General features: G+C 42.1%; 1 protein-coding gene across 1 annotated transcript in view; it reads right to left on the bottom strand.

Annotated features, from left to right (window-relative positions):
- Positions 1–236: 236 nt before the first annotated feature.
- ITGB3BP (integrin subunit beta 3 binding protein) overlaps positions 237–12,370 on the bottom strand; it is a 48,729-nt gene continuing 36,595 nt past the window's right edge. The window contains exons 8-9 of the mRNA XM_015416177.1: positions 2,172–2,225; positions 237–1,453 (exon numbers count right to left, since the gene is read on the bottom strand). Coding sequence (XP_015271663.1) covers positions 2,173–2,225 — 53 coding nt within the window. The 3' untranslated portion in view covers positions 237–1,453; position 2,172. The remainder of the gene's footprint in view (positions 1,454–2,171; positions 2,226–12,370) is intronic.

The raw sequence follows: 12,370 nt of genomic DNA, 5'->3' as shown, positions 1-12,370 counted from the left end.
GTACTGCAAAATTAACAATTTTTTATGCTGGCTTACCTGAGATCAAGCAGGGATTCTTATTTTAACACTGCTTGACAAGAAGACCAAAGAACATTCAAAGCTACTAGTTCAGTTAATACAGAGCAAGAATGACAATGTTTGGAACTAAAGCCACTATGATGCAACATTGCAAAAATACTGCATTTGGAAATTCTAGGTACTAGCTACAAATCCAGAGGAACAATATTAAGGTCTTGTTATATTGTGAAAACTGCAGATCTTATAACGAGTGCAATAAGAAGCTGAAAAAGCCTGCAAACTCAGCCATATATTTTGATGGACTTGTCACTTCCATGACAAACCTTTTCTGGCTTTACTTGGGGGTACTTGGCTGACATATTTGACAGACTCAATGAACAATGTTTGCCTACTAGGCAAGAACTGGGACTTCTTCATTATGCTGCAGAAAGTGTAGAGTTGTATTAAAAATCATGCTATGGAATAGTTTTCTGCAGCAAGATGACTTAAGTATGTTTATCTTGAGATGGGAGCTCCCGGCCGCCGCCGAAGGCAATGGGGGCCGGGGGCTGGTTTGCCGCCGCGAGGAAGGTGGGACGGGACAGAGTCCCCAGCACAGCGAGCTGGGACGTCGGGGGGGGGGGTTGGAGTCGGCCTGGCTAGGCTCGGCTCCGCGCCCACCCCCTTGTTCAGTTTCAGCCTCGTGCTCGTCTGGAGTAGTCCGAGGCCGGGGTGCTGCTGTGCTGCCGGGGCCAAACAGCCTTTGCCCGGGAGGCAGTCATGGCGACAGCAGCAATAGCTGGCTCGGGGGTCGGAGGAGGTTGCCTGGCACTGGCAGGCAGCGAAGAGCGGGCGGCACCGGGAGGCGACGGTGGACGATCGCATCACCGGGGAATACCCAGACCTCAGGGAGTATCCACGGGCTGGCCAAGGACTAGGGAAGCGCGAGAGTTGCTCCGACATGCTCGTCTGGAGAGTAGTACACAGAAGAGTGTTGTTATTCCCGCTGTGGGGGCAAATACCCTACCAATCCTTACCCCCAAACAACCATAGTCTAAAAATGGCAAGGCAATCATGATGCCCATCACATTCCACCCACACTTTTAGGTCAATACCTTAGATGTAACACTGGAATAGAATCTAGAAGTGTGAGGATTTATGAATATTCAAAGGACATGCAATCTTTGCTAACCCACTGTCCAATAGGAGTAGAAGGGAGAGTAAGACTTTATGCAGTTCTGCCTATACTGTATGTGCACAGACAGCATTCCATCACATTCAGCCCATGGATTAGGCAGGAAACAGGCAGGCCTTGGAAGAAGGTGCAATACTAATCAGCTATCATTGGTAGAATCTACATGCTTTGAGATAAGGCTGAAGGACTTTGGCAATCTCAGTTGTCCAAGAGAAAAATGTAATTCATGTAATTTTCTTATCTTAGTCGGCAATTCAGCACCTATATTAATTAAAAAAGAGTATGAGTTTGCAGAAGTACAAAAGCAATAGTTGCTTTGAACAAGACAATTTAATTGTGATTGCAAGTAATCCTGTTTTAAACACTGCTATCCTCCTAAGCACAGTTACACCATTCTAAAGCCACTGAAGCCAATGGGTTTATAAGGGTTTTGATTCTCTGTGGCTCTCAAGGTGGCTAGAATTTCCTTTGCTGAAAAAAAGTAACTGGAATACCTGTGGACTTAGCTTTCTCAAACAACATTTCATGTGTTTACATTCCAACAAATACTTATGTGTATACATGAATACACAAATTTCTTACAAAGATTCACGTGTTTCATGCGTACAAGATGCATATAGAATTATATTGACAGATAAGCTTATGCATGGATAAACTAATTCCTTTTGGAAGCTATTACGTTAGAAACATCTTGACTCTGCTTCAGTTTTGGGGATTAAGCTGTATCAGTGTGAAGAGAAAATATTAATTATTATTAATTTTTAGTGCTCTTCTGTTAGAGTGAATTCTATAAAAAAATAAAGTGAATGTGTGAAAACTATAAGTTATCTTTTTGAGCTATCAAGAAGCACTAAAAATAAAAAAGTTGTTGTTAATGCTCTAATACCCTCTAGGAGTTTCCAGTAAATGCAGGATTTCTAATAGCACTTTTAAATTACAGGATTTACACTTCTCCATTAAAAGACAAAAACCTCCTCACCTTATTCAATGAGGGATTTAAGGAATTCAAAGCTGTTAACAGGTCGATGACATCCTGTCAAAGAAATTTTCACATTTTTTACATGTAACAAGGAAAACAGTGAAAATACAGCTGGACCCTAAGCATCACAAACAGAGAAGGGACCCTTTCTGCTTCTCCTTTCCCACTGTAACCCACTATGCACTTTGAAAAACACTCCTGAAGGCTGGAAACCTTAAGAAACACTGCTGATGTGTTATGGGAAGCATAATTTGCCCCTCACCATTCTCTTCCATGAATGAAGCAAAAACTCACACGTAAGTGTAGGATGGACACATTTTTACCAACTTCTCATTTCCACTGCAGTTTTTGGGCTGAATCCCATACCTCTCTGTGTTGCAGTCGTATCCCACACATCCTCCAAAATGCATTTCAGCCCCACAACAGGATCACCTAAGCAGAGAGATATGTACTTGCCCAACGCCAGACAGACATCTTCATATCTCTGCATGGATTTGAAACTGGGTTCTCTACCAGTTCTATCCTACTGGCTCAGAATGAAATGGCATCAACTGCTGTGGTGTCTAAAGGGTTGCCAGGTCCTAACCAACAATATAGGAGCTGCACAAGTCTGGTGTAAAGAACAGGAGTGGGGTAGGAGAGACTCCCCATGTCCTCCCGGTAGCACAATCTGAGGTCATGATCTAGTTGAAAGTTTACTCTGTACGCACACAAGTTTGAATGCTTTAAAACACTGAATTATACTGGACAATAAGATAGGGAAAAATGACCACCTGCTTGGTAATATGAAACCAATCTCCTAACTCTGCAAGGATAATTTTTCTCTACCTCAAGCACAGTTAAAACCTTCAGTCTATTCATTACTGTCCTTTTATAGTATTTTTATTTAATAAAACCTATTAAGACTACCATACAAATCTCTTTACTTATGCTTTTATCTTTTAACTGATCAATTTTTATATTGCTGACATCCCCTCTTCACCATTTGCTCATTTAAAAATTCATAGTACATGAGCTATGTCTCTGGAGAAAATGTCTATAAAATTTGTTACAGCTGGCAAATGTGTATGAGTCAGTGATAGCACATGACTAAATGCTTCACAGAAAATAAAACTTGTTTCTGTAGTAAGCAGAACTGTTTAAATGTTATTTATTTTTATGTTTCAAAGAAAATATATTGTGAAGTGCTGCATTGATTTAATACGCAACAGTGTCTGTGTACACGCTGTACAAGGAAAATTTATGAAACCTTTGCACAACTCCTTTAATTGAATTTTCCAAATCTCTCACCACACACAAATAATCAATATCTTCTGCAGAGAAAACCAGTCAGAATTATTACAGCCTTTCTTTTCAATTTTGTTGTCATCAGCACATACAGAGCACCTGGATATTTGTAATGTCTGGATTGCAAGTTATTTATGCCTCTTAAAATATAATTGCTATTAAATGAGTCCAAACCAGTGTTCCTTTAAAAAAATTAAAATAACTATTGCATGTCCCAAAGAAGAAACAGGTATTTAGGAATATTTATAGTCATGTAGCAGCTACTATACATAGCAATGATATAATGAATAGGTTAAGTTTTCATTTAGCTTGATAGTCTAATGCCAGATTTTATAAAACATATTTGTGGAAAAGAAAAATCATGTGTAAAACAAATACATCAAAGACTATGAATGAATGTTGCAGGGTAGATCCTTTGACAGGTCTGTTGTGCGTGTATGGGTGGTTATGTATATGCTTGAAGGTTGTAAGGTTCATATGCATTTGTATGTCTGCCACAAACGATAATAGCTTAATATTTCATCTACATAGTATAGGATACTAAATCACCACAGAAGTTTGGAGCTTGCCTCCCAAATATCTATCATCCATCAGTCTCTGATGCTACCTGCACTGAAATCTGATTTTTAAAATTCACACCCTAATTATAGCTGTGCCATGTGTTGACAAGCATCTTTTTGGGAAACAAAGCAGTCTTTCATTTTTCCCCAGTATACCTAATCACGCACTATTTATTGGTCAAAAGAATAACTGAGTACAGATAATTTTTCCTTATTCCGTAACATTTCTCAACTAAACCAAATAAGATCACTTGAAAAGGAAAAAGAACCCTTACAAAAATCAACACAGCCAAAAATTTGTCTCTTATGAAATAATTGCAAGATTGACCAGCAGGAGTGTGCATTCGAGTCTACCTGAGCCAAAAATATACCCAGAAAATACCTTATTGGTATTTCCCGGGTGTATTTTGGCTTCCTGAATGTATCCGGGTTTTCATGGGAAAACAAACAACAACAAAAATCCAAAGAAAATCCTGGATATATTCGGGAATTTGGGGTAGATCTGAAAGCAGCTGGGAGACGGGAGCAGATTGCTCCTAGCTCTTAGCTGCTTGTCAGGCAGGCTTATGCAGCCCCTTTAAACTTTAAAGGGACTGCAGAAGTCAGCCTGAGGACTCCCTACTGCATTGGCTGTGGCTGGCTTCTCTTGCAGTCCAGTTTAAACCGGGCTGCAAGTGAAGCCAGCTCAAGATCAGCTGGGTCGTTGGGGAGTTGAGATCTCCCCACCAGCGTGGTTCTGTGCTGCCTTCTCCTGCCAACTGGTTTAAACTGGGCGGCAGGAGAGGGCAGCAGCCCAGGTGGGATTGGCACTGCCTTCTCCTACCACACAGTTTAAACTGGGCGGCAGGAGAGGGCAGCCCATCAAGGATCTGCATTAGAGCTTCCGGTTTAAGCGTTTCGCTGCTCAGTCACTCCCCGTCTCGCTCTGATGGGGGTGTGACGAGACTCGGCTGACAGGAAGAGTCCGAGATCGTTCCGGACTCTCCCAGGGTCTCTGTAGGAGACCCTCAGCCTGGGGAGTTGAGGAGAGCCTCTTCCAAGGCGACAGCCAAGAAATTGAGGCTCACCTTTTCTCCAAAAGGTACCGTCACCGTATGGTGCCCAGAGACGACTGCCAGGCAAGCGGACACGATCAAAACTTTTAAAAATGCTTCTAAAGATCTCCAAGGCTGCAAATCATGAGTTAAGCAATGCTCAGGCGAAATAAAGTGACTATAAGAACCTTGGTAGTGATTAGAAGTGCCTAAGTGCAAAACGAGGGTTGAGGGGAAACTCAAGACACACCCCCCACACTAAAATCAAAGCAGTTTTAAATCGGAAATAAAGGACTTTAAGCAAAAGCAAGTGTATAAGAATTTAAGCGAACTCAAAAGCTGCAAGATACAAAGTTGATTAAAAATCGCTTAACTTTTATCTTGTTTTGGAAAACTTACTTCTTGTTGATATTATGGCTGGGAGAGGGCGGAGGGCGACGCTGGAGAAAAAAACATTGACCGGAAATAATCAACCAACGAATTCCTCCCAGAACCAGGAAGTAACTGCAGATATATCTACACTGTTAGCGAATGCACTGCGCCCCCTAATGGAACAGATGACTAACCTCAACAGCAAAATAGACAATGTGCAGAAGCAATTGGCTCAAATTGACAAAAGAACCTCAGCAACTGAAAAAATGCTAAAAAAATGGAAAAACAGACTGAGAGTATTAACAAAAGAGTGGATGAAGCAGAGAAAAAAAGATTATCCGACAAAACACAGCTAATACAGCTCCAGCTGGAAAGATCCATGTATGTTCTACGCTTCCAGGGGATCCCTGAAGAATGAAGACTTAAAGGAGCTTATAGCAGAAGCTCTTGCACCATTAATGGATTATAAACAAGAAGAACTACTGATGGAGATGGACTGGGCTTACAGAACTTATCCAGACTTTATAAAGAAAAATAAACTCCCGGGAAAAATATGTTTGAAATTCATGAAGTGATCTACCAGAGACCTGGCGCTGAAATCTACACAGGGGAAATCCTTGAAAATCAAGAATGAGGAGATAAAAATCTTAAAGGATATTCCCTTTGAAATTAGGAAGCGGAGGAAACTTTATAAAGAATTCACTCTTGCTCTACCAAAAAAGGGAACACCCTACCGATGGGCATTCCCTGAAGGACTGAGTTTTAAATACGAGGATAAAAGAATTAAGATTGACTCTGTTCCTAAGGCAAAAAAAATTCTGGACCACTATTTAAACCCAACGCAAAGTAAGAAAGAAAAGAAGACAAAAACTAATGAGGAGGAAGAAGATGATGAAGGGGAATCCTATTCATAGGATTCATCAAGCACTAGTTCCAACTCTTTCAACTCTTCAGAGATGTCGGAATCAGAGAAAGGAGAAGCCGCTCCCAAATCCCAAAGATCAAAGAAACGCAAGAAGATTCTAAAATTAAGACGATCATTTATATTGCAGTTGTTGCAAAATAGCTAACTAAAGCAAACATTATCTCTGTGTATAACTTTTATATAAAACAACAATCTTGTAATACTAGGTGACAGAACTACATATCTTTGTAATCCAGTTCGTGTCACCATGTTAGTTCTCCCTCCCCTCTCCCTATTAGAACATGAAGAGTTAAGATTTTAGTGGTTTCAATGTATTAGTGTTCCAATCCCTGTTTCCATTAGATTTAGAGATAGGGTATTAGTATCCCCTCCGCATGACCCGTAGTTTAAAAAAAAAAAAGGATCTGCATGCAGCGGGGAAAGACCTCCCTATCATATTGCAGATCCTGGAGCCAGTTTCTCCTGCAGCATGGTTTAAACCATGCTGCAGGAGGAGACATTTTATCCGGTATTTTTCTTCTTGGGTCTGCTGGACCCGAAAAAATTAGGGATTTCTGAAAAATCCTGGATCCGAACACCATGCCGGTTTTGGGATCCAGGATTTTTTCAAAATACCATTTTTTTTTGGGGGGGGGGGTCCAATAGACCTGTACCAAAAAATACTGTATAAAGAAATTGCACATATATATTGACCAATCTCAAAAGGAACTATTTTGCTTGGGTCTATTCAATAGGGCTTACTCTCGGGAAAATACTCTTAGGGTTGCACTATAAAGAGTACTAATACTAGAAAAGGAAGGTAGGAAATAATCCATTAGAAATGTATATAAAACTTTGTTTTCACATTTGCTTATGCTGGCTTGGTAAAGATGCTAAAAATGGAAGGATACTCTTGTACCTTGCACAGTGTTGCTCAAACTAAAGTCTGGGGATCCTTGGACGTCTGCAAGAGTACTCCAGGGAAGGGGAAGAATCTGTGAAGCCTTTGCAAGGAAAAAGGACAAGCACCTCATGCTCATCTAGCTAACATGGAAACAGGGGCTCTGTTCTCTAGAAACGGAGGCAGCAGCTTGTTGCCCTGAGAAGAAGGAGGAGAAGTAGTAGTAGTAGGAGTTTGGATTTATACCCCACCCTTCACTCAGAGTGGCTTACAAACTCCTTTCCCTTCTCCTCCCCACAACAGACACCGTGTGAGGTAGCTGGGGCTGAGAGAGCTCTGACAGAAACTGTTTTTTCAAGGACAGAACTATGGCTAGCCCAAGGTCATCCAGCAGCTGCAAGTGGAGGAGTGGGGAATCAAACCCGGCATCCAGCAGCTGCAAGTGGAGGAGTGGATGACAAACTCCTTTCCCCTCAGAGTGGCTTACAAACTCCTTTCCCTTCTCCTCCCCACAACAGACACCGTGTGAGGTAGCTGGGGCTGAGAGAGCTCTGACAGAAACTGTTTTTTCAAGGACAGAACTATGGCTAGCCCAAGGTCATCCAGCAGCTGCAAGTGGAGGAGTGGGGAATCAAACCCAGTCCTCCCAGATTAGAATCTGTGAACCACTACACCAAACTGGTTCTTCCCTCTTTCCCCTCTTTGAAAGGGCACAAGCTTGCACAGCTACGACCCCTTCAGACACCTAACTTCCAGATGATCTCAAAGCACTAGCTAAAAAACATGCTGACTAGCTGTTGGGTTTTGGTAGCTGTGGTGGCTCAAGTGGTTAAGATGCTGAACTGCAGGCTGTGGTTAAGATGCTGAACTGCAGGCTGTGGAAGGTCAGTAGTTCAGCAGTTCGAGACCCAGGGTGCCGAATGACGGAGTGAGCTCCCGTCTCTAGTTCCAGCTCCTGCCAACCTAGCAGTTCAAAAGCAAGAAATTGCAAGTAGATAAATAGGTACTGTTTCGGTGGGAAGGTAACAGCGTTCCGTGCGCCTTGGTGTTTAGTCATGCTGGCCACATGACCACGGAAACGTCTTCGGACAGCGCTGGCTCTTCGGCTTTGAAACGGAGATGAGCACCGCAACCCTAGAGTCGGATTCGACTGGCTTTCGAGCAAGGGAACCTTTACCTTTTGGTAGCTCAGCCATCGCTTTCATTGGCTGAAGGACTCCAAGGAGGTATGGTACTAACACATTGTAGTTAATTTAGGTATAAAATTGAACTAGTTTCTACTCTGATTTCTGATGCAAAAGATTTCAGCAAAGAGGCTACTCTGGGTTCATACACAATAATGGTCCTGTTCACACTTGCCGGGAAACGCAGGGGGGAGGCGTGGCTGTTTCTAGTGGTGCACTTTGACCTGCCCAGACGCGATCAGATGGGAATCGGGTTTCAGTTCGTCAGCACGCGTTTCCAGCGCACCTCAACACAGTGAGAGGAGCTGCTGGAGCGATCAGACGGAGGATGTCCGTCTGCAGCCCATTGCAAGCGTTAGCTACTGCACTTTTGCCGGTAGCTTTTAACTGCGGATCTTCGGCCGGATATGACAGGTTGGCAACGGGTGTGCGATGCCTGCCAGATGTGCCCGTTTGATTGCGCCCTTAAGATCCACCTGGCATCCGTAAGTATCCCGCGACAACTTCTACGTGTGATTGGAGCCAATAACTATTTTTTCAATAGAATACCAGGAGTTCAGGTTTTGTTTGATGCTCATCTATTTCTGTTAGCAGCTCTGAATATCTTTCCAGGCCTCTGTGGTTAGAAGTTGTCATCCAATATGGAAGTTTCTTGCTGTCTAGTTTCTTGCAAGTCTTGCTCACAGGTCAGACTCAAGGGCCACTATCGGAAACCAGTTGTCATCAGTGACAGACCTAGCTCGTGGGGTTCTACAAAGTGATTCTATCCCCCATGGTTTTCAAACTCTATGTGAGGCCCTCAGGACAAATCATTCATAGTTTTGGGTTCAATTGTCATCAATATGATGACAATACCCAGCCCTATCTTATTCCAAATCTCCTGGTGATACAGCCTGCCTGGCTGCTGTTTGTGAATTGGCTAAAAGCAAAAAAATTGAAACTAAACCCTGAAAATACAGAAGTAATGCTGGTTGGGAAGGCAGAAATTTTGAAGGACACTGTGCTCCCCACTTGTGATGGAGTTCAGCTGACCCTTGCTGACTCAGTTAAGAGCTTTGGGGTTGCACTGGACCCAATGTTATTACTGGAGAAGCAAGTTAATGCAGCTGCAAGCAAGGCTTTCTTCCAACGCAGCCTAGCCTGAAAGATGGCCTCTCACCTTGAGATGGCTGATCTGGCCACCTGGATCCATGTTACAATAACATCAAGACTAAACTATTGTAGTGCACTGTACATTGGTCTCCAGTCAAAATCAATTTGGAAACTCCAGTTGGTGCAGAAGTCTGCAGCTTGGGTATTGGGAGCTGGATGAATCACTCACATTACTCCTATTCTGCAGGCACTTCACTGGCTGCCCATCAATTACTGAGCTCAATTTAAGGTATTAGCTATCACATACAAAGTCCAATTTGGCCTTGGACTCTCATATCAATGAGGCCGCCTATACTCCACCATGACACCATCGCTCAACAGAGCAGGGTCTTCTGCAGGTGCAAATGGGCAAAATCAACAACTGCTTGTACTTGTGCTTTCTCTGTTGTGGCCCCCAACTTACAGAATGGCCTGCCTGAGGAGGTCAGGAAGGCTCCCACTCTCCTGGTTTTCCAGAAACAACAGGAAACAGCATTATTCAAGAGGGCTTTTCTGCACAGGTAATAAGGTTGCACTTTACAAAACGGTTCACAAAACTTAACTTGGATTAGGGATTGTGATCTATAATGCTGTGTATAGCTTACTGTAAGTAGGATCCTATTATGCATTTTTGCACTGCTTAATGTGTTATATTAATATGCCTTGCTTCAGTTCTGTCTTTTAGATTTCTGGTTGGTTCCAGACTTCTACAATCCTAATACATTGTTTATTGAATGTCCCATTTTATTAACTGTATTGCCTCACTCTGTGTAAATGGTTTGGGACCACGCGGCTCAAGCCCCCCCCCCCCCGAAGAGTACTGTGCTCAGCTGAGAAAAATATTCTAGAGATTCCTGGCCCAAAAAATATCTAGCTGTCCTCAAACAGAGCCAGGGTGTTTTCAGCCCTGGCTCTGACCTGGTGGAACTCTCTGCCAAATGACATCCATGCCCTGTGGGAACTAGTTCAGTTCTACAGGGCTTGTAAGGCAAAGTTATTCCGCAAGGCCTATGGTTGAGGACAGCAATGGTTTTTAATTGGCCTGGCCTCTTTTTCTGTTCTCTTGCCCCTTCACGGTAAGCAATCTGTTTTAAACACCATCTGAAATGGTTACTGAAATTGTTTTACTGTTTTTTTAACTATTTAAATTGGATTATTACTGTAACTTGAATGTTGTACACTGCCCTGAGTCCCAAGTATGGGGGAGGGTGGTCTAAAAATTGATTAAATAAATAAATCTGTCTTGAGTTCCTGTGTGAAAGGCAGCCTATAAATAACGTAAATAAATAAATATTCAAGTGGTTAGCATGATTAGTACTTGGGTTTGAGGCTTCTGAGTTAATGGCCCTGTAGAATCAGCTACCCTCTAAGACCTGACCTTGTAGACAATGTATAAAAATATTAACATTTTACTTGAAGATGTTTAAGTGTAGCTGATGTGGTTCTCACTGTATTCTTTCGAGGACACTAGGGGATGGATGACTCTACGGAGTATGCTCAACTTGCTGCACTTTTTGACAGGGGCTGGATGTTGTCTGGCGGATGAGGCGAGGACCTGAGCATCCAGGAAAATTTTTAAATCAATATGGTGATTCCTGGCTTGCTGAAGCTACCTACCTTTCATCTACACCATTTAGAACCATTTGATGTCAAAGACGGGAAAGTGGGCAAGATGGACTCACCAAACCAGGTGGCGCGCGCACACACACACACACACTTTTGGCATGTGTATACAATAAAAGGACAAATGTAGATTTCCTGGATTTTTTAAAAAGTGTGCTAACCTTTGGTGCTTTGCCTTGCAGACCAGTGGGTAGAAGGCCACTTGTAGATCTGGCACAAAGCAGTGCACTTTTCTCTGGCATTTAACTATCGTCTAAGAGTCTGCAGGATAAAGGTTCATTTTGTTTGTATTTACTCCTCCAAAATGCTAAAACTATTAAACTTCCCCTTTGAAATATGCAGAATGCAACCTACGCATACATAAAGCATGCTTTGGACGGCAGCAAAATGATTAGATTTCATCTCCTGGCAGCTGCTGTAACGTTTGCTTACATTCTCTTCAAAAAACATTTTGTTTACTGTAAATGCTAGTCATGGACAAACAATGGTACTATTTTTTATGCTGCTAATGCAAACTGATATACTAAGATCTCCATAATGCGGCCCATTGACAAAGGAACGCCTGAATTAAGTTGTTTCAAGTAGAGGCTGTTTATGTAAAGTAAATAAATTTCATGCCTCACCATGTGATGATAATGTGACATTCCATCTGTATCAAGCCAAAGAATAGTGATAGGTTTTGTGTCCTGAGCGTAACTAATTAAAAATAATTATGAAAAACCACATCCAAAACTAAAAAGCAAAAATGCAAGAATACTTGCTTTCTTCCCCATCCCCCATCCTTTATGCCTTTTCATCTGACATATTCTCCATGAGGACAGCACAATGAATCTGTCTTTATTACACCAGTGTGAATTTAAAAAACAACAACATCATATTGACCTACATGATGTATCAGAATCCTTTTCAGTTCTAGCAACCTTTCTTAAATGGCAAGCTATTCAGCACTGAAGAGAACATTATAATCCCACATATTTAATCCACTGTTATTCTGGAGCACAAAGAAGTCCATACTTTGTTTCTGTATTAATTACAAAGACAGTGTTCCCAAAATTAGGCCTGTGAGATCACAGTGTGTGTTCTCTGGCTTCTTTAGCTCACATAGCAGCGGATATATTTCAAAAAATGATAACACTAACATCAAAGCCTCAGCCATACAATCAAGAATACTGTCAAATTACCACAGACCTTCAACTCAGCTCT

The sequence above is a fragment of the Gekko japonicus genome, unplaced genomic scaffold (assembly GCF_001447785.1).
Source record: "Gekko japonicus isolate JY-2015 unplaced genomic scaffold, Gekko_japonicus_V1.1 scaffold479, whole genome shotgun sequence".
NCBI lineage: Eukaryota > Metazoa > Chordata > Lepidosauria > Squamata > Gekkonidae > Gekko > Gekko japonicus.
This window is presented reverse-complemented; position numbering and strand designations above follow the sequence as displayed.